Source organism: Agelaius tricolor, unplaced genomic scaffold (genome assembly GCF_023055355.1).
Source record: "Agelaius tricolor isolate 1412-34295 unplaced genomic scaffold, bAgeTri1.0.p SCAF_27, whole genome shotgun sequence".
Classification (NCBI taxonomy): Eukaryota; Metazoa; Chordata; class Aves; order Passeriformes; family Icteridae; genus Agelaius; species Agelaius tricolor.
Genome location: NW_027269287.1, coordinates 9,697,221 through 9,719,358, shown reverse-complemented (window position 1 = coordinate 9,719,358; position 22,138 = coordinate 9,697,221). Strand labels below are relative to the sequence as shown.

Here is a 22,138-nt window from a genome sequence, read left to right as displayed (position 1 = left end):
ACTTGGGCTTGGGCTGTTGGAGCAGAAAAACATTCCAGGGACACATTTCTCTGAGTTAACAAAATTAATTTTTCTCTGCCTTTCATTCTCCTGAGGCTGTTTTCTCTTTTTCTGTAGACCATATCCATTGAATGAGGCTGCCTATTTCTGGAAGTTCTGGTACCTCAGCTGGCATCTATTCTCTACTCTTACACTCTTCTAATGTCCGATACAGAGGCCGAGGACTGACGAGACAGTCTGACATTTGAAGGTCTTAAAGGTCTTTTCCAACCTACAAACCCTATTGTAAATTAAACTTCCGCAAGTGGTTACAACCCGCAGGTTGGTTGCAAACTTGAATTGCCAGACACTCGTAAAACACTACCAGACACATTGTCGAATCTCTCACCGCTTCCCAGCGAGAAACCGGGACCCTAAAACCCACCGGGCATCTCTCCTGTCGTTCGCGCCTCTTGCTCGGGGGAGAGCACGTCCCTGGGATGGGGGCACCGGCGGCGGGAAGGCCGAGGGTCCGGGGGACACCCCGTCCGCCCGCCCGGGGAAGGCGGAGGTGCGGCTCGGCCTCCCGCCCTCCTTGCGCCGCAACCACTCCCCGTAAAGAAAGTCACCAGGGGGTGGGGAAATGGTGACAGCTCCAGGAAGCCGGCGGCGGCACCGAGAGACTCGGAGGGAAGGCAGCCCGCGGGGTGGCAGCTCCCAGCCCGCCGCGCCCGCCGCCGCGCCCGCCGCCGCCGCCATGAGCTCCGCGCAGCGCCCGCCGCTCGCCCACGTCTTCAAGGGGACCTTCGTGCACTCCAGCGCCTCCGCCCCCATGGAGATCCTGCACGGACACCTTCTGGGGGTGGACGATAACGGGACAGTGAGTGGGGGGCTCGGGCGGGGTGTCGCGGTGCGGGCGGCGGGGGCGATGCCTTGCCGGGCACTGGGAGTGACCTCTGCGGCCCCGAGCCCGCGGCCGGGGTGCCGAGGGGCAGGGCCGGCTCCGCCGGTCTGTGCAGAGAAAGCGGAACATTTTCGCACTCCCGTCCGTCGGGGCAGGCGCCGCGGAAAAGGAATTTCGCACTTTGCGGGAGCTGGAGTTAACCGGGATGGAGGGTCCCCTCGGCACGAGTCTGCAGTTGGCATAAAACTGCTTTTGAGGTGTGCCGAGCGTTCCCGGAACAGCAGCGTTCCTAGATCTGGCATTCTTTCAGATTCTGTTTTCTTTCGGTTTCTTATTATTCTAAGGGTATCTAAAGAGTGGTGGTGAAAATAGCTATCTACCCACTGCACAGCCATCTAAATGAGGCTTTTTTCGTCTTCTCGTCACAAAAATCCCCCCTATGGCATATACTCATAAAGATTTAGAAAGATGGTGATGTTGGGCATTTCAGTAGGATGAACTAAGCTTAAAACAAGAATTGCACTTACTGATAATATAGAAGAGAATCTGGCAGGGAAGCAATGTCATCTCCTTAACCCTTATCACACTTGAAACTCAGTTTCATAGTGCAGGTTGTGCAAGTAGACTGGTGATATGGTCACCCTATGTGAAATCTAAAAAAGTAGTTTTCTTTCTTGTGGCTAAATAACAGGTTTCAGTAACATTTGAAATATGTGCAAAACACAGTTTGATCCCTAACAGTGCATTTTCTCTATTTGCACGGGTCCATGAGGGCCTGTTTCAAGACAGACCTTTTATAGCTGTTGAGGAGTCTGGTGCAAGGTGTATTGAAGTCTGTGAGGAGCTGTATTTTGATGAACAGGAGGGAGTAAAGACTTGCATAGTTACGTATTGGCTGGTGTTCACTAAAACAATAGATCTAAATGTAAAAAGGTTTGACTGGTGTAACTCGGGTGCACAAGGCATAAATTCATACCCCATCCCACTCTCTTTAATGTCAATTTCTGCAAAAGTGTCTCTACACAGCATCCATATGAAATCAAGATTTTTAGTGATTTTCTTGAAAAAGAGGTATATTAGTAAGCTACACCTAGACATCTGTGCTCTTACTTACTGTCTCCTTTTCCTAGGGAACAAGGATTCGCAGTATAATGTTTTTCTTGCATAAATTGGCAGAAGTTTTTTTTTCTTTAAATCCATTAAAACACTATCTTCCTAAAATAAAATTCCCACCAGAATACAATGACAAGCACTTTTATTTAATTATCTTTTTATTATAAATTCTTGACATTTTAATATTCCAGGGACTGATACAGTGAGTATCCCATATGCTCTCTTTTCTCTCTATTACTCATAATGTAGCCTCACGCAGAACAACCACTGGAATCACAGAAGAGTTGGCTTTTCAAGAAAGACATGGTGATTAGAAAATGACTTGCCTTTATTTTTCAAATTTACACCAAAACTGCTTCTGTTTTCCTCCCAAAGATGCAAATTTAACTAAACAGGTGTCCTTCTTTTGCCTCATGTTGCTGACTCCATCATGTAAAAATTTTGCACGGTCTCTGACACTGTGTGTCACAGCTTGTATGAACAACTGGGTTCTGCTTTGCAGTGTGGGTCCCTGCATGTCCTCAAGGGATGTAAAATGTCATCTCTCTTCTTTACTCCAGATGTTTTTACCCAAAGTTTTATGAAGAAAATCATTGCCTTTGGATATAAAACCCCAATTTATCATCAAGTTAGCAAAGTAAGGACCATGTTTTACTGAGTGGTTTGCAGAACAGTGTAGTGTCTCCCTTGAGGAAAAGCAAAGAGAAAGACCAGCATTCCTCAGGGTAAAGAAAGCAGACATAGGTACAAAATATGAGTTGTTATTGAAATGTTGGTGTAATTATCCTAGGTGAGTAGAATATTAAGTAAATAGAAAAAAATATTAAGCTAAAAGCCCTTGTTAAGTTATGAAAAGAGCAAGAGTTGTGGAATAAGGATTTAAGCATAAGTTTTGATTTCAGCCTGTCGTGACAGTGAGTGGACACATGTCAGCTGTACAAGGAGGAAGGTACCATCCATCTGGAATCCACTGCTTCCACTTTCTCAGCATGCTGGGCAGTTCCTTTAGCAGCTGGGTGTTGTGAGTGTTCTTGTCTCTCATTTAGCCTCACATTCCAGTTTTGGGAACTAGGCAAACAATAGGCATCACTTGATAACTGGGAGGGAGGAGAGCATGTGGGATGGGAAAGAGGGCCAGACCCTTCTCATTTTCACCTCTGAATGTCATAGCCAGGCACTTCTGGATCCAAGCAAACCATGTTCCTTCAGCCAGTATAATTCACTTTCCATTTTCTTGTTAGTAAGATATTTGCACTGTGGTGCTTGAAGGCACTCAGGGTTTGCTCCATCAGGGTTGATGCACGGTTTAGTTGACCAGCTATACTTTAATGGAAGAGCTTTGGGCATCACTTGGTGTACAAAAGGCCTGAATTAGTCACAAGTGTTGGGAGAGCTTTACCCCTGATCTTTGGATTATTTAGCCCCATTACATGAGTAACACGTGAGAACTTATGGAAGTGTTTGGACAATGGGGTTAGCAGCCACTAATTCTGTGTTTTGTGATATACCTTTCCCAAAGTGCCAGTTATTTTCCTTGACTTCCTTCTTTAAAGCTGAAGTTCTTAGTCTTGTGCACTTCTCTTAACTCTGTAGTGACTCTGGTGTAGAATTTCTTCTTGCTTCTACAGTGCTGAGGTGCAGAACTAATTTAAAGAACTGTGCATCCAGTTGGTTACCTTGAATGCACAAGCAAATACTGGAGGAAAGGTCCAAGCATAGGATCTCAGAGTTTAAAGCATTCAGCATTAGAAATGCATCCTAAAGCAATTGGGAGCAACTCTTGGCTGACTAAGGAATTCCATTGGGAAGTTTGTTTGAAAAAAACGTAGAGGTCTTGTTGATTTGCCCATAGCTTAATTCAACCATAAGAGACCAGGTGTCAGGTTTAGAATTGGTTTAATCTACCCAGCTTCCTTGAAACATATTTTCTTCATTTTTCCATGATTTAGATGTTTTATTTTTCTGCACCCTAAGAGTACATAACAGCCACTGCTTTTCCATGGCAACGCCTGTTTCCAGAATTTGTCATCTGATGTTTCATGTTTTTCTCTCCCTCTTTTTTCCCCTCCCTCTTCATCCTCCCCCCCCTCCCCCCCAGCAGCTCTAACATTGCTCATTCTGCATCCATTTTGACTTCAATATCTGAATGACATCTTCTTTATTGCACATCAGATATTTCAGTAGGTCTGTATTCCAAGCCTTCTGCAGTTAAATTAAGTTGGATGTATTCCTCTTTGCATGGAGGACAATACTGCTTCTTGTCAACTATTAATGGAATACTACAATCTTACAATTTTTGCTAGTGTGGTATTTATTTATATGATATTATTTTAGTATTTTTTCTGACTGAAAATGTAAAACATCTGCTCTTTAAACAATAAAATCATACCAGCCATGATTAGTTTAAAAGACTAGGCAGTCAATAACTTCTTGTCTACAGTTTAGCAGCATTTACAGTATAGTAGCTTTGCTTATTTTTGTCTATGGAAAAACCAGAAAATGGTGAATTTCTATGCAAAAGAAGCATGCACATAAAAAATGGCATGCAAATAAGTGCTAAACAAGGCTTTTTCCAGTCCTCTTGCTCTTCCTCCTGAGTTTCTTCCTATTGCTATTTTAAAAGTACTAAGTTTTGCCTTTTTTAATGTGGTTTTGTTTTTCTTTTTAACTGATACCCTAGAAACTGCTGTCGTGAGGGTGACACAGGCCCTCCATGTGAGCATCATCCTAGGAGCAGAAGGATTCTGATAGCAGGAAGAGTATTCCCTTGAAATTAGGGGAACCAGCTCTTACACCAAGGGAGTTAGAAGACCATGAATTGGTTTCTGGCAGAGGCTGTGGCTAGAGGCAGGAATTTCTGTAAGTTCAGGTAGGCAGTCTTTGGCCAGGGGAGACTTCCAAGTCCTCTAAATTGTCAAGTGTTGAGGAAACTTGGATCCTGCATGGAGCCTGTGGTGGGCATTGCAGTTCCTAGGCTCCATAGTGTCTGTTTCCTGGGGAGCTGTCATGCCAATTAGTGATAGACCTGAGAATGAAAGAGTTGAGAATTCAGCTGCTAAGAGTCATCTTGTAGATTAAAATACCACAGAAGTTAAAAATAAATAGGAAATGTGTTAAAATTCTGACTAGGCAACAGCAACTCATCATCAGTAAAGTCTATGTTCTCTAGGAGTCAAATGGGGTTGAGTTTGGCTCCAGATTGTGGGGTTTTATTTTGAAATAAACAAAGATCTCAGCATCCTTTTAGCCCATTCTGTAAAATGAAAATATTATCCACATTTTCCCCTTCAATTTATTTGCTCATCATAGGCACTGAAAAAATTAAAAAAGACTAACACCAGCAGAAAATTAGAAAATACTTAGCTTGATGTCAGTCAGTCATAGGCACGGGAGGTAATTTGACCCCTCTTGTTGTGAATACTGTACCTGCGTTCCTGTAAGGCTGTTGTACAACTCCTCACAAGTGACTGTACTGCTAGCATGATGTTACATTACAGGACACTAAGGTTTGTGCTGTTCTGCCTGTGTATTACCTGAGAAGGAATTAACTGTTTTATTACAAGTTCCAAGGTGGGTGCGGTTATTCACTGGATTATGAGAAGGTATTTCAAAATCATGCTTGATAGTCTGGAAGAACAAGAGTCTCAATGCACACCTAACACCTCTGTAGTAAGTGTGTAAAATTGGTTTTAAGATATAACTTGTTTTGCCTTCAAATAAAGCTGATGTGGGATGCATGTTTGAGGTACTTAACTGTGTTTTCTTTTTTTTTAGATTGTGTTTATGGAACAAGCTGATCAGCTAGAGCAACTGGCTAAGACGTGGGGGTTCAAAACATCTGACATTAGACAACTGAGTAAACAGTATGTGTTTTATTAAGATTAGCTTAATAGCAAATGCAGCAAATGCAGTTTGTTCTTTGAGTGAGGTAAAGTGAGTCTTTGGAATACATTTTTACAGGGAGCACATTAAAACGATATGATGCCCATATATTTAATGGCCAAAATTCCATTTTAGTGCAGTGAGAGCTCTTTACCCAAAGGTGGCTATGTTCTGGATGCAACTCAGACAGTCCATGTTCTTTTTGCATTCCTTGGTTTAGAATTGCAGACATGGCTGAATTGTACTGGCTGATATATGCTGCACAGAGCAAAATGCCATATTTAATTTTCAGGCAAAATCACTTCCGTGCTCACGAAAGTGAGTGCCATTCTTTCTTGAGATTACATTTTATATCCATTTTGTTAGCAGTGGACTGTGCCTACCATGAAAGTCTAGACGTAGTAAATGTAGATAACACTGACGCTGCAGATATGAAACTTGTTTGCTTAGACTTTGACACATTGCATAATAAAAATTAGTACAATTAGAAGATTTAAGCCCTCTAAACACAGAGCTTTTGATTTCTCCATACTGCAGCTGGAGCATTTCTTTTTTTCTTCAGGCAGTAAAATCCTCCAACTTTATTGTGAAGTAAAAAAGTTTTGGACTGTGTGAAAAAGTTTTGAAGTATGTTTTGCATGTAGTAGCACTGTAAACGACTTGTGGCTTATCATTGAGACCTGCAACTACCTTCTAGTAATCAATTGTTAAAAATCTTTTATGCTTTGCTGAAAGGCTAACCATACAGTATATATGAATAATCAGATATTTTTTCATTTTAAATAGCCTAAGGAAAAAGGAAGGTGCTGAGAATGTGAATCGATTAAGGAAGACTTTTCAGCATTTATTGCCTGCAAGAAAACAAAAAAAAGAGGAGCTAAAAAGAGACAAAATTCGGTTCATTCAGTAGTCAGGGAGAAGGAAAGAGGAGTGAGAGAAATGTTATGTAGTAAGGAGTTTCAACACAAAACAAAATAGCCATAGCAACTTCCTAGTAATGTTGATATATTCATTCCTGCTATTGCATGAACATTGCATGACAACATATAGTTTTACAGTTACTTTGCAGATATACCTTTCCTGTCAAGATACTGAGCAGATCTTTTTTCACCAGTGTCTGTGTCTGCATTTTTAGACACAGTGTCTGTTCTTCCATTAAGCCTTGAAATTCATTGATTTTACATATCTATATAGACATATAAATAATGTAGAAGAAAACTGGCATACAGAAAGTCACATTTTGTAAATATAATGGTCTGGAAGCTAGAGGCATTCCATATATATTCAAACTAGGAAACAAGACTGTGTACAAATCTCTTTTTCAGGTGGATTCTATAGTGGAGTAATTTTAGTTATTGTGAAGTCAGTTCCCCTTTGTTTGTTGTCATTTAGGGTGGGTCAGTATTAGAGATAATTAGATTAATCCTGCTCCTATACTGTTTTTCTCACAGTTAGATACATGTATTTTGTAGTGTAAATGATATTACTCAACTGCTTCATACCAAAATGTGGGTATGTGTAGAGGTACAGCAGGAATTAATAGGCTGATGCTGGAAGAGACAGATTAATCTGTACTTGCCGTTTATTCTGATGGATTTTAATCAAGTATACTCTTTAACACAAAGCTAATTACTATGGAGAATTTTGAGGCATTTTCGATTATTACAATTTTGTTTTCTTTCCTTAGTGAATTCTTCATGCCAGGATTGGTTGATACACATATTCATGCTCCTCAGTATTCATTTACTGGTACCAGAGTAGACCTACCTCTTTTGCAGTGGTTGACTGCTTACACATTCCCAACAGAAGCCAAATACCAGGATGGTGGTTTTGCAGAAGAAGTGTACACCAGAGTTGTTGTAAGTCCTGAAAATGACATTTACCTACTTGACAGCATTCATTTTTGTGTAATATAGGCATGTTCTCAGAAGGTTGGCAGAAAGAGTAGAGAAAGTTTTACTGTCATGGAAACCAGATGAAGCCAAGATAGCCACTGTTCTAATTGCTAGTCAAGATTGTCTGTTACTAGTTACAGTCTTGTTCTCTTGTCGTTGGCAGTAGAGTTCATTTAATCACAAGGTTAACAATGAACTGTTTATCACCTTTTCTGAATATAATGACATCTACTAATCTACAATAACTAATCTACTCTCAGAATTAGTACAGCCAGCAGGTGCAGACAACCTCAATGTAGCAATAACCAAGCATAGTAAAAAAAAATAATTCAGGGAATGTTTCCTTTCTTCCACATAAGTCCTCTATTATAAACCCACCATCTGAAAAAAAACGCATGAAAGAGAAGATACTTCTGATAGATGACAGATCTGGAGTATTCTGGAGCAGTAAAGAAAGACATTGCTGCTGCTGAGGTCTTTAGAGTGAGAATGTCTTTCACTCCAGGGGCTTTAGAAGGAGTCTCTCAGCGGTATTGTGGGTCAAAGAAAGACTGTGTTTGAGTTAGACTGGATCTGAGCATTATAAAGTCTTTAAGATCTACTGGATGGACAACAAGCAGCTAGGTCATATTGCAGAGTACTAGTTCTGGCCTATAACTGATATTTATCCCTTAATATGTGGACTGAAATATCTTCAACAGATTAAATTATTTGGCCAGCATAATTTGCCTTGCATTTGTCTATTACCCTGGAAGCATCTGTTGTCAATATAATAACATAACAAATCTGAAATAAATAGTTATGCTGTTCCCTGCCACACAAATTTTAAAAGAAATTACTTTCTGCCATCTGCCATGATAAAAGCATGCAGGAGCAGCCTGGTCATAAGCTCTTTGACAAGCACTTTTAAGCCTTCAAGTGCTTAAAACATAGAGGTGGCCTCACCTTTGAGCCGTGTGCCCAACATGCTGTTACAGTGCAGGCTGAGTGACCCCAGCACATCTGGAGACCTCACCCTGCAAGGTGTGTCACAGAATCATCTGGAAAAGAGCTGCCAGAGAGAGGTGGAAGTTAGTTGTGGGAGCCTGAACACCACAGTTAGGCTCTCCCCATGTGAATCAAATAGAACAGGGTTAGGAAAATGTCTTCACCTATGGAAGATAAATAATACCACACTCTGCAGTGTTTGACGGGCCAATTATAACCTTCATCTGTTAGAACTAAACCTTCATGGAGCAGATGTTTTTTCATAAGTTTCATTGTGCTTATGAAGTTGTAATGAAAAAACAGTTGATTTTTTCAAATCAAAGTCCTGTTTCCAACAAATGCCTTCTATACTCAGCAAAAGAAACAATTTAGGTGAAATTTTCCTCCTTTTAGCTGGAACCTCCTCTTTGTGCTGGTGATTTGGAAACAGAATTTTTTTAGATTTACTTTAACAATGTTGTTAGGATTTCAGAAGTAGAGAATTCTGAATTTTAAAACCTAGAAAAGACAAAGGTAACTTGTCTTTGTAATGACATTGCTATTTTGAGACTTTTTTGGAACTTATAAAGATTTTAATTTGAATATTGTAAGGAAAAGACAGAGCTTGGCTTCATGTTTGTCAAATAATTAACTCTACCCTTCCTCTAAACATTGTGTGGAATGTCCCATCTTTTATCTCATTAAAAGAAATTTAAGAAATTCTCAAATTATTTGGCACCCAGAACCCAAAAGTATAGTGTAGGTCTGTATGTTGGATAAGTCGTCAACATAGTTTGCATCAGTCCCAAGGATGAGAGAAGCTATAAATTTCATCATGAATTAATGTAACTAAAATACCTGGTAATTTACTATTATATTCCCCAAAAGTAATATGGGGATTTCATTTCAAATGGTATATTAGATAAATAATTAACTCATAGTTTGAGTGGTTTTGCTCAGTTTACTTTTACAGTTAAGTTTGATACTTGGTATTTGGGAGCAACAAAGGTTTTTGATGCATGAAAACCTGGCTTGTTTTTCCAGCTGGATCAGGTTGCTAAAAGAAGGTTTTTCCAGCTAGATCAGGTTGCTAAACCACCATGTTTCCCAAAAACCTTGCTTTGCTAACACTGCATAAATGTTGTTTCACAATCAAAATTGGAGAGCCTTTCATAACTAGGAAATAAAAGAATTACTAGTTGTTTGTATTTCTAAATATAAATTGGAGTATTTCCAGTTTGGGGAAAGGAATAATAACTGGTTTCTATGGGTTTAGCCACTGCAAAAATGTTGTGAGCAGTTTTTGTATTTATTAACCCTCAGACTTAAAAAAACTTTTATGAAATTAAAAATCTATATTTTTACCTTCCCACTTCACTGCAAAATTTCACGATAACTAAATGTTCTTGAGGTTTGAAATGAGACTTCTGCATTTTGGCAGCTTTATTGGCTTTTTTCTCAGACAGTTGAAACTGATTTCTTTTTTTAGAGACGAACTCTAAAGAATGGCACGACTACAGCTTGCTACTTTGCAACAATTCACACAGATAGTTCCCTTCTTCTTGCTGAAATTATAGGTAAGTCTAACAGTGAGTTTTGAAGGATTATGTGGATCATGTTAGTTGAAGGAAACAATGTTTAGGAGTTTAAACTAGCTAGGGATGTGTCTTTCTCCTAATTTGTTTTTTATTCATTGTACCTGTCACACTGTGTCCCCAGGCCCCACCTGTTACCCATGTTCATTTAAACACCTCTATCCTACTTGCTACTCCTTCTCTCCTCATTCCCAAGTCTGCTGTTGGCTGAGCTTGAATTAGGTCTGCTGGACTTGTTCTTCAGCTGCAGCTCTCTGCTTTTTCTAACCTTTTGTTATTTGAGGTTTAAGAGAACTGAATGACAGGAGGCCCAGTTGGTGCATTAATTTCCTGATACACTGAGGTTTCATCTGACAATCAATATGAAAAATCTTCACACACCTTCTGAAATCAGAGAAGTGGAAGCTGCATCAGAATTTTATCCTTCCCTTCTGTTCATAGTTGCAAATGCCTGCTTGAAAATGTTTTTGTTCTTGCAGGATTTCTCAAGGCTCAGACAGCTCATAAAGCAGAGAAATTTAATCAGAACCTCAAATTTCATCAAAAATGAGCTATTCTGATTTATTTGGAAAATTTTGAAGCCATTGCATAAAACAACTCAAATAGTAAAAGTGGACAAAGCGATCTGATTTTAAAACACATTTGACAGCCTAGGATATTACATGCATGTTTTACATATGATTTCTGATTTTTTCATCTAGCATGGGTAAATCTCAAGAAAGAGGCTAGAATAGATCTGGAAATTTCTCCCTCTAACTGCATGTGGGAGGCCTGTTAGCAATCTTTGCCTGTTAGCAAAAAGAGCAATGGTTTGCTAAGGTCTTTATGCCTTCTCTCATCTTCAGGTAGTCATCTACTGCAGCTACTGTGCTTTGATGCTTGTGTTTCTCATTCTTTGTGTCACAGCTGTCTTCACAGACTAGCATTAAGAATTCTGGTTGTGGTTAAACTATAGTAATCTAGTTCTTATTTATGAGTCTTAGTGTGGAAGACAGCTCCTATTTAATGTTGTTTGTGTCCTTATTTTGTCTTTTCTTTTTATCCTTAAGAGTCACATGAATGATCGTAACTTAGAGACAAGGCAGGAGCATAAATTCTGGTCTTCCTAAATGGAGCTGGGTGGGGTGGAATTAGTTTTTTTTATTTCAGTACAAGCTTTGGTAATGATTTCTGAGAACCAGGGATTCTGAGATTTATGTTCTAATGCATCTCAACAGATAAATTTGGCCAACGAGCATTTGTTGGAAAAGTCTGCATGGATGTGAATAACAGTGTGCCAGAATACAGAGAGATTACTGCTGACTCTGTCCAAGAGACAGAAAGGTAAAATGATAAAATTGATGGCATTACCTTTTAAAGTAAGATTTTTCATACATCTGAAAAGTGGATGTGAATCTGTATAAGAGCTTACAGGTGTGAATTTATTAGCAACAGTTTTTTTTGTTCCAACAGTACTGTCCCCTACAGTCCTGGCAATTCCTGCAAATCCTGGCAATTCCTGAAAAAGTTGCTGCACAGCCCAAGTAGCATCCCTCTGGCTTTTCTAAAGTGAGGGAAAAACCACGGATCTAGGGCTTGAGAGGATGTGTCTGTTTTCTTCTGCCTCTTTTCCCTTTCACAGCTGTGAATGTGTGTGGAGGTCCTGGGGCCTGACATACAATGGTGAGGTGGCAGCCAGTTCCCTCATCCCCATTAACTTCTAAGCTATTTCCTTCCATCATTTAGGTTAAGACTTTATTCAAGCTGTAGAGCTCAGCTCTCATATACTGCATTTTAAATATCTCTTGTCCATCACAGCACCAGTCAAACCACTCCAACATGCAGCTGAGAGAATGAAGGAGAATCAAATGAAGGCAATATTTGTACTGGAGGAGAGCCAAGACTGGATTATTGCAGCTTACTATCATGTTTCTCTTGTCTTTTGCACCCATGCTCAGAAAACAGTTAAGCAAAATTACAGCTCTTCTCATAGAACTATCTATTTACTTACATAAATGTTTCAGATGTCATGCTGAAAGAGAAAACCCCTAAGAGTAATATATATATCTTTTGGCACTTGTGTGAGATTGCTTCCTTTTTTTTACAAATCATGCTAAAGGTGTGACAATAAAAGTTAGAAATAGTAATGTATTTCTATAGTGTTTATATTTAAAGAAAAGTTTAAAACATGCAGTGTGAGTTACCTTCACTCTTCTAACCTTTGTTTTCCTCTATGTAAATCCCCAGCTTCTATAATATGGTGCAAGTCCTGCCAAATTGGCCTAAAAGAAGCAGAACTTCCAATTCTGATAGTTTTAAAAGCTTCAGGAGTAACTAAATAGCTTTCTTTCAAATATCTATCTTCTGCCTCCAATTAATTCCTTTTTGATTGTGTAAAAAGAAATTATTCTGAACTTTTGGTGAGAGGTTGCCACAAGTACTCCCTAGCTGTCTAGGGAATGGGGCTGTGTGCTTCCTGGCATGTATCTGGAGTATTTACCCAAATCACAGCAGTATAATTGCAGGAAGATGAAAAAGCTGTTTCATTAAGAGTGCAACATGTTAGTTGGTTTTTTGTTTCTTGGTTTTTTAAGAATCTAAGAAATGTGATCTGTCAGAAAATGGACTACACTCATTTCAGTTACTTAAAGTCAAGATTCAGAAATATTTATATTGTATGCATGGAAATAAGATACAATTCCAAGTACTTCATATATTAAATTTAAATTCATCAAGAATTTGAATCTATCATTCTTTGTCAAAGAGGATTTAATAAAAACTGAGGGAATTGAACTCTCTATTACCATATATGGTATTATTAGTTATAGTCAGCTGTAAAGATGAGATCCTTGTTCAAGTCTGTTCTGCTATAGCAAACAGTGATTTGAAGCTGAGCTTCTTTCTTCATAGAGAAGTACATAAGCCAACAAACTATAGACTATATTTGCAAACCATATTTCATCACATTTCAGCAGTTTTGAAACAGCTCACACTGTTCAAAGAATGTGAGAAAGAATGAAAACAGCCACATTGAAATTTTGGCTTGTCAACTGGGCATTATATTTCTGTTAAAGCTTCTGCTCAAGTGTGTATTTTATTGATCAAGTTCTGATCATAAAGCTTCTGATGAAGTGTCATCAGGTTAATTGGTAAGAGGAGAAACAGGCAGATGGTAGCTAATTCACTTGGCATTTTAGCTCTCAAAGTAAGACAATGGTGGGCTCAAACTCCTTTGGTGATTGCAGAAGTCAAACTCTCGGTTTCTTGTTTCCATCTGGTGATCTAGTGCAACCTTCAGGGCTGTGAATGTAGCCTCTAGCATAATTTTCTTTTTCCTCTGAAGACATTTGAAAAAATTGATACAATGGCTTGTGATCAAAGTTATACAGTTTTCTTACTATGAACTATAACATAAAATTTCACAGAGATCCTGTCCAGAAAGCATCTCAAACTGTCTTTCCCATGTCACTTACATACACTGAACAAATGGGCTTTGAAAGAATTTCCTCCTTCCAAAGTAGGAGGAAGCTTAATTTGCTCATCTGCATTATCCATAGTGACTGCTTGGGGGTTTTTGTAGAGGTCTGAGGTGGCATTTTATTTAGCAGAGTAAGTAAATCTTTATTTTCTGGAAGGTAGATAGTCTATACATTAACAGTAATATAAGATTTCAAAAAAAATCAAGGGTTCTTTAAGTGAACAAGGACATAAACAAGGACATACTGTAAGATATAAAATATTGCTGCATCTTTTAAAACTTGGATTTGAAAAGGTTTAAACACTGCAATTTGAATTCGTGGACAAACAAATTTAAGTTTGGTTTGTTTTTTCCTTCTTCAATATTGCAGCTGTAGGTTATAATTATGTTTTCCATTCATATAATGTAGCATGTGTTTGGTTTTCAGGGAGAACTCAGAATAATTACTGCTTGTCAAATGCTAAGTATTGCAATGAAAAAACAATAGTCTTCATGTTCAGAGTCAAATTCAAAACTAGCATAAATGGTGTAACTATGCTGACTTCATTGTGTTCCCTTTTTTTATTTCATCTGAAAATCTGGCTCAAAATTTTGTAAAACTATTGATCTGTCAGAAATGTTTAACAGGGTATCCAAGTATATATTGTTTATATTTTTCATAATTAATAACATAGAAGACAGATTTATAGCAACTTTATTTCTACCCTTTTTCAGGTTTGTTAGAGAACTACTGGAAAAGAAAGTAAGTAGTGTTCTTTATTGAAATCACTTCTGTATTCAGAAGATGCTGTGTGAACACATGAAATAATTAATCCAGCTATCCAAATCCGTTGTCTTAGTGACAAATCAATAAATATACATATGTCTGTGTAATAGACAGATATCATCACTCTGAAAAATGTTCTGGTCATGTTGAGAAAGGTACTTGTAACAGTGTAAAATCAGTTTTCTCAGAGCAGATCAATGTTCTGTGTGTTTCTCTACTGAGTTTAAAAAACCTGGCTTCCTAGAAAGGATGATTTTCTTGTTAAGAAAGGTGGAATTCAGTTTAGCACTTCTAGTATAGAGGTAGACAGACTAATTGAAGGAATTCTCACCAGCAGAAATCACTATTTTTTTAGTAAAGTTACTAATCCACTATAAACTTAGTGTTTTGTGTCGGTGCATGTCTTAAAGTATGTTTCTAATAACATTCATGCTTACACTCCAGTGGTAAAGATAGAAATTTACACTCCAGCATTATACACAGCAGTACTTTTCTTATCAGCCTTTGGTTTTCAGTGGCTTCTTTTGACATCCCACCTTAAAATATTCAAGAGCAGTTGCCTGGAGTTTAATGCCTAAACTGAATGTATCACGAGAGTAAGTTGGCTAATTTGCAAAGACCTGGGCTCTTTTTTTCTGGGAGATAATACAAGGAACTGCAGTCCAAGTTATCGCTTACTGGCTTGTGCTAAACTCTGGCCTCTGACTGGTGACAGAATTGCAATCCTGCTGACTATTGTTTTAGGAAAATTTTTATCTAGAGATGCAAGGTGTAAACCTCTGTAGCTTTTAGTGTCTTCTCCCCTGTTTCCTACTGTATAGCATATTTGATTATATCACCATTCTTATATAAGGAGTTCAGGGGTTTGTCGCTGTTATGAGTAAAGAGGATTGAACAAGAAAATGGCTTTGGTTTTATAGAAGCTTGCAGTTTTGCATCATTTTATCTTCAATGGTCATGGAAGTGTGACTGAAAAAAATCTGCTCATTCAACTGACTTACTTCTCATGCATTTAGACTGTCAGCAAATATGAAAAACTATCCAGTGTTGCTGAAGTCTGGTGAAATTTCAGGGACTTGATGCAAGTTCAAATAAAAACTCATTCTTTAATAAAGTTCATTAAAATTATGGTCAGAAACCCCCACTTTCATTCTCTGTTTCTGCAATGAGATGTCTAATGAAAAAAAGGAAATGACTATACAGCTTAATTTGAGTTGGCAAGGATGCAGTAAGCAGTAAGCAATGAAGACAAAATGTAATTGCCATGTAAATGCTAGTCTTATGGTTGCTGAAATATATATGTAGAATGCAAACCCCATCTTCTATTATTTTCAGTATCCCAGAGTACAGCCTATCATAACCCCCCGCTTTGGCCCCTCCTGCACAGAGGACTTGCTGAATGCCCTTGGGGATTTAGCACAAACCCACGATCTCCATGTGCAGGTAAGCTCTCAGAGCTCTGTGTGCCATTTAAGTGGTGTGGACAGACAGCGTGCTGACCATCTAAAGATGCCTTTGGGAGGAGATACATACCTGCTGCCTTGATCTCAGCATCCACTCTGTTGTAGACGTCTTCTCTCTTTCACTTCACAATAACATCGTGTATTATTTTATCTATTATTTTAACATCTTCCTAAAATTGGAAGTGGAGCCATTGTGTCACCACATTACTGAGATGGACATGTGTACCATCTCATATCCCTTTGTTCCTTTAAGGAACAAGTGGAGCTACTTCTTTAGGCTCTATGAAAACTTGTTCAGGTGTGATGAAAAAAGAGATGCAAGGACTAGATGGAACTATAGGCTTTACAGGCACTATTTTTTATGAATGTATGTTTAGCACCAGTAGATTGCTCAGAAGGTTGCAATGTCAGGTTCAATGCTGTTTAAAGGACTTGCTCTATGTATTTTCTTATTCCAGAGTCACATAAGTGAGACTGAGGAAGAAATCAAACTTGTGGAGAACATGTTTCCTGCCTACCAGAATTACACTGAACTGTATGATAAAAACAAGCTGCTAACCAGCAAGGTAGCCACATTAAAAATTCCCAAATATGACTTAAATTAATCCATGTAGAGAATATGATGGTTCACTGTATTTACCTGAAAATTTTGTTTTGTTCTGTGAAGGTCAGTGACATCTGGGGAAAAGTAAATTTGTTTTATGTTCTATGTTGAGGTGTTGGATCTTTAAACAAGCCCTCTGTGTTCCTAAGTATTTTAGAGGAAGTGAAAAAGAAACATATTTTATGCTTCCTGATTCATTTTCGAAAGGCTCCAAGGAGAATTATGGCAGTAGGAATAGAAGGAGGCTAGATAAAGCTGGTGTTGTAGGAACTGGTAATTCTTGGACAGTACCTAGTTATCCTTATATTCCAAGGATGTTACCCAGTTTTTCCAGTTTGCCTGAAAGTTTCTTCTGTGGTGTTACGTTAGGACCAGCTTCATTTTCTTCCTATGGAGAAGCAGCCTTCTGTGTTGAATTCTAAACATCTACATCACTTGCAGACAGCTGCACTTTATTGCTCTGACTATCCAAAAGCACTCTCACCTCATTTTACCAACTTATTTTACCGAGCTTTGACAGGCACACTAGCCCGAAGAATTGAAATTCATTACAGCTTTGTGCTGCTGAGAAAAATGTAATATACCTGCCCACAGTAATTACAGGCTAGAGACCCAGGGCACATCTAATTAGATAGTGGACTGCCCCTGCAAAAGTGAATATGAACAACCCAACTACAGTCAGCGTACCTAAACATCAGTCAAGTTCATTTAAAAATTTGAGAGAGAATTTTCAGATGCACAAGGGGCAGCTGGAAACTGCCAAGGAATTAGCTGCTGAGCCCCCATTTCTGTGTTTGAAATTTTACCCCAGTAAATGACTTGTTTACCGTCCTTTTTGCTGAGAAATCAATATGGACTAGAGAAGCATGTACACAGAATTAACCTTTGCTTTCTTAAGTGGTCCTTTGCATGCTGATTTGGTGTGCAAGTGTTCTAAAGAGCATATTTGTGCTGCAAAAGCACAAGTCTTAATTCTGTGACTTGTATGCACACAAGTGAAAATGGTCATGAAAAATCATGATTACTGATGCCTTCTGGAGTCAGGCTCCTGGATATTTGGGAAAGGATGATATTAAACACAAGCATAGCAGCAGAACCTCAGATATTGTCTCCCCATCCACTCAAACTAAGACACCAAAAAAATTTTTTTTAAGTGTTTTAAAAGCAGGTGTTTTTTTGGAGCTGTTGCTGAAATGTTTCTTTCCTTTTAAAAACAGCACAGATTGGCAGGGATATGGTTCAGTAGCTACCATATGTAGGTCCTTATCTGAAGATGTGGCTATTCTCTTTGTGTTTTCAGCTACAGTGAGCTTGATGAGTAGAGATGAGAGGGGTACAGTGCCATTATGTGATGCTCAGTGGAAGCAGTCTCAGTGCCATGCTCAATTTTATGTGCAGATTGCAAGATCTAACAGAGCTCTTGCTCCTCTCTTTCAGTGGGCATTTGGCATATGAGGTAATGCCAATTAGATTTGAATGGGAATAATTGGTTTATCCACTATTAAATTATCCTATCCTATACTTCTATATTTTTCTTCTATATTTTTTTGTGAACTTATTTTTAAAGTCAGTTATGTTGGCTAAAAAGTAAAAGTAATTTATCAGTTGCATAAAAAATTAGATTATATTTTATGTAAAGGATATTTAATCTCGTTCTCTTTCCCTGGTGCAAACCTTTAGAGAGCTAATAGGAAACATGCTAAGAGTACATACATCTTCCATTTTATCTGATGTTTTCCTGGCCCCAGCACTTAATCTCTGTGTTAGCTACAAAATATAACTTGTAAGCTTGCTACAGCACTAGGACAACTGGGAAGTTCTTGCTTTTGTCTTTGGTCACAGCTGTCACTGCAAGAGCAATTATCCTGTATTCTTATATTTAAAAAATGCAAAAAAGCTGAAGGAATGATATGTCAGGCACACTGAAGTTAATCAGCTTTTGTGGGTTTTAAAAGCTCAATTCAAGAAGTGCATTAATTTCACTGAATGGTAACGTGTCCTTTTTGGCTATTTAAAGCAGTGCAGCAAACCTCACAGCCACAGAAATAAATGAAATATTGAGTAAATTTGTGATTCTCTTTTTCTTTAGACTGTGATGGCACATGCCTGTCATCTTTCTGAAGAAGAGCTGAAAGTTTTTAGTCTTCGTGGAGCTGCAATTTCACATTGCCCCAATTCTAACTTTTCGTAAGTTAAAAAAAAAGGAATGGTACATAATTCAATAAAGCTGTTGTTTGTGTAGTACCCTGAGTCAGAGCTACCATTGCAAAACTATGATATAGAAGCTATATGATACCTCATTACACCATAAATGACATATTGGATTGAACATGATTATTCATCATCCACTTCTGCATAGCATGCTCTGGATGAGTTTGTGGTCTTTCAGTTTAGTTATTGCATCTATATCCATATCTATATAAATACTTCTTTTCTAAAAGTTTGTTTCTTTTGACTCTTCTGTCAGTGGTAGATGTCAGTGGCATCTCCCTTTCCCCCTGAAGTCTGCTAATGTTTTGGGGAAATGGACTATAAAGTCTTCTTTCTGTTGAACAGACATGAGATACTGCATGGTATCCAGACAGAATTAGTAATAAACCAAATCTTGTACGCATTAAAGGAGAGTCTTTGTCATAAAATGGCTCTGCAGCCCTGCTTCTCCTGAACTTTTTCTGCATGTAGCACACAGAACATGTTTCTTCTTCCAATCCAGGATGTGCAGTGGTGTCTTAAATGTGCAAAAGGTTCTTGAACACAATGTGAAGCTTGGTCTTGGCACAGGTTAGTAGTTTCCTCTGAAAGTGTTTTTTTCTGGAAACCATTGGGAGATACATTCACCTGTTCATATTTAAAAGTCAGCATGTCTCAAATTTTTGGTCCTCCTTTGTTTTCTCCACTTGAGTAAGGAAGTGTAGACTATTGAAATTCTAGGGTTGGTCCAAAACTCTTTCAAAACAAATTTTAAAAATTAGTGAAGAGTTTTGTTGCTGTTGTCAGCTTAAACAGGACCTGACCATCAACTTTTCAGGTTTCTGTTTTTGTGTTGTGTTCTATTCACCTGACTGTGTGCGAGAGCACCTTTTTTGGGAATTATGCCTTCAGAGACAGTGCTTAGCTGTAGAACTTGTTTGGTTTACCACATATTCGCTTCAGAACTTTGAATTAAAACTTATAGAATTTAACATAGAGATCTATACCCAAAACTTGTTTCTAAGACTCTGATCCTTTCTAGATGTTGCCGGTGGATATTCAGCTTCTATGCTTGATGCTATCAGGAAAACAATGGTGGCATCTAATAGCCTTCAGATCAATAAAGTGAATGAAACAGGACTAACCCTTCAAGAAGCTTTTCAGCTAGCCACTCTGGGAGGAAGCCAAGGTAAGAAGAAAATTCTTTCATGTGCACACAGAGAGCTACAACTCTCTTTGATTATATGTCTCCCTGTCTTCATGGGAGATTCATGGATTTTCTGGTCCAGAGTGAAATCTAACTGGTAGGCAGAGATAATCCTTCAGTTTCTCATACTCACACTAGGCTTTTTAGAGAAGAGTACTCTATTAATACTGAGAGTTTAATAACAAAATCTTAATGGCTTTTCAGGGTTGTACATTTGCTTTGCAAAGATCCTCAGACTAAGTCATAAGGCTGTAAGTGCTTGTCTATTTATTGTACCAGCTGGAAATTTGTTTTCTCAGCAACCATCACCTAGAAGAAAAACTGCAATTACTGTAAAATCATGCATTCTATTTGTTATGAGTTTCTAATTTTGCTTGCACTTTTTGAGCTGTCAGTGAGGCAGTTTGTTGCAAATCAAAACATTATGCAAATCACTCCTCACTCAGGGAAGAGGAGAAAAACAGGCTTTCCACCATGGTTGTTCAAAACACAATTGCATTTGCAGAATGCAATCATATAGTATATGGGTTATCCAGTTTTGGAGAACCAATTTTGCTGTAATCAGTGTGCACATAAAAATAGATACAATTAAAAAAAGTTTTAGTGTAACTGGTATGATTTAGCAGAGAGGAAATCCACATAAAAGTGAAAACCTATTATTGTTTCAGTTACCAGAAATGAGCTCACTACCTTCTAAAGCACTGGTCCCAAATCTTCTCAGTGTAACCTGCCTGTAGCTGCCAAAAAGCTCCACTGGGAATTATTAATGGAAGCTTAAAATATGTAGTGAAAATGTTGTCAATCAGGTCTTCTCAGAACTGAGTTTGAATTCCTGGAGGGTGTAATGGGGAAAATAGAGAAGACAGAAGATGAGCAGGGAACAAATAGTGTTCTTTTTCCTGCAATATATACTGTTCCACAAAGTGTGAGAATAAACTAGCTGAGACACAGAAAGGAAGACTTATAAAAATCCCAAACTCATATGTGGCTTCCCTTCCCAGCTACTCCTATAGCTATAGGAGTATAGTATAGCTCCTATAGTGTTTTTTCTATATTAGATTTCCTTAGTAAGGTGTTAATTTTTTAAATTGATTTTAAGCTGTTTTATCCTTACTGAATCAATTTTAAGGGTAGAATATAAATTATTTCTACAAGCTTCCAGTAGCCTGATACTGAAAGGGAAAATTTCAATAGCAGAAATTTAAATGAGTGATTTTTTTTTTTTTGAATAGTTTGCTTTGTTAAGACTCCTAAACACTTATCACCCTCTTGTGTTTAATCTAAAAATTGCATTCTGCTCAAAAACCTGAAGGAACATGAGATCATTGTTGAAACTAGTAGGTAATCAAAATATTTCAGAATTTGTAGGAGTTTAAATGTCTTTAAGATATTGCGATATTCCTGCCACTCACAAACTTCAATGACTTCTTAAAGTAACTTCAAGACTGAATTTCCTTTATCAGTGCAATCTGAAAACAAATAAATTATTTGCAGGTATTATGCTCTTTGATGACTTACTTTCAGAGTACTGGAAAAATAGATTTAATTCACAGGTACTTTCTAGAAATTAAAAGGGTCCTAATTTATTTCTAAAGATGCACAGGAGTTTCTCTTTAGGAATTCTGAGCACTTGCAAGCACCCAGTCCCTGAAGATGAATTTGTAGGTTTTCAGGGCATGTGGACCTGAGAACTTGTAGTTGTAATGAAATTTTGAAAAAATAAAGCTAAATAGTAGACCACAAGGCAGGCCATACGGGTAGGTATAAGACCTTCAGACTGGCTATGATTATTTCTCCACACCATATTATTATTTGTTCCTGCTAATTGCAATTAGATACCACTGCATACCTCTTCTATTATCATATTACTATTGCAATATGTCTATAAAAACTTTCAAAATTGCTTAAACTTTTTAAAAAATGCAGTCTAATACTGCCTTAGCAAGATGAATGTTATTATATGCTTTACTGTTTCTCATTGCCCCATTTGGAGTTCGAATGCTTTTGGAATATAATCTATTGTTTCTTAATGCTAACATACTATTCAATTTGGTTTTGGGTTTTTCCTTGTAATCATCTAAATTTTTGTTTGTCTTATGAATATTTCAAGTAAGTTC

General features: G+C 38.0%; 1 protein-coding gene across 1 annotated transcript in view; it reads left to right on the top strand.

The window, feature by feature from the left end:
* Positions 1-586: 586 nt before the first annotated feature.
* The window catches only part of GDA (guanine deaminase), a 30,079-nt gene continuing 8,527 nt past the window's right edge, over positions 587-22,138 (top strand). The window contains exons 1-11 of the mRNA XM_071448701.1: positions 587-859; positions 5,771-5,859; positions 7,566-7,737; positions 10,229-10,316; positions 11,552-11,657; positions 14,506-14,533; positions 15,893-16,000; positions 16,479-16,586; positions 18,714-18,811; positions 19,338-19,405; positions 19,857-20,003. Of these exons, the coding sequence (XP_071304802.1) occupies positions 623-859; positions 5,771-5,859; positions 7,566-7,737; positions 10,229-10,316; positions 11,552-11,657; positions 14,506-14,533; positions 15,893-16,000; positions 16,479-16,586; positions 18,714-18,811; positions 19,338-19,405; positions 19,857-20,003 (1,249 nt within the window). The 5' untranslated portion in view covers positions 587-622. The remainder of the gene's footprint in view (positions 860-5,770; positions 5,860-7,565; positions 7,738-10,228; positions 10,317-11,551; positions 11,658-14,505; positions 14,534-15,892; positions 16,001-16,478; positions 16,587-18,713; positions 18,812-19,337; positions 19,406-19,856; positions 20,004-22,138) is intronic.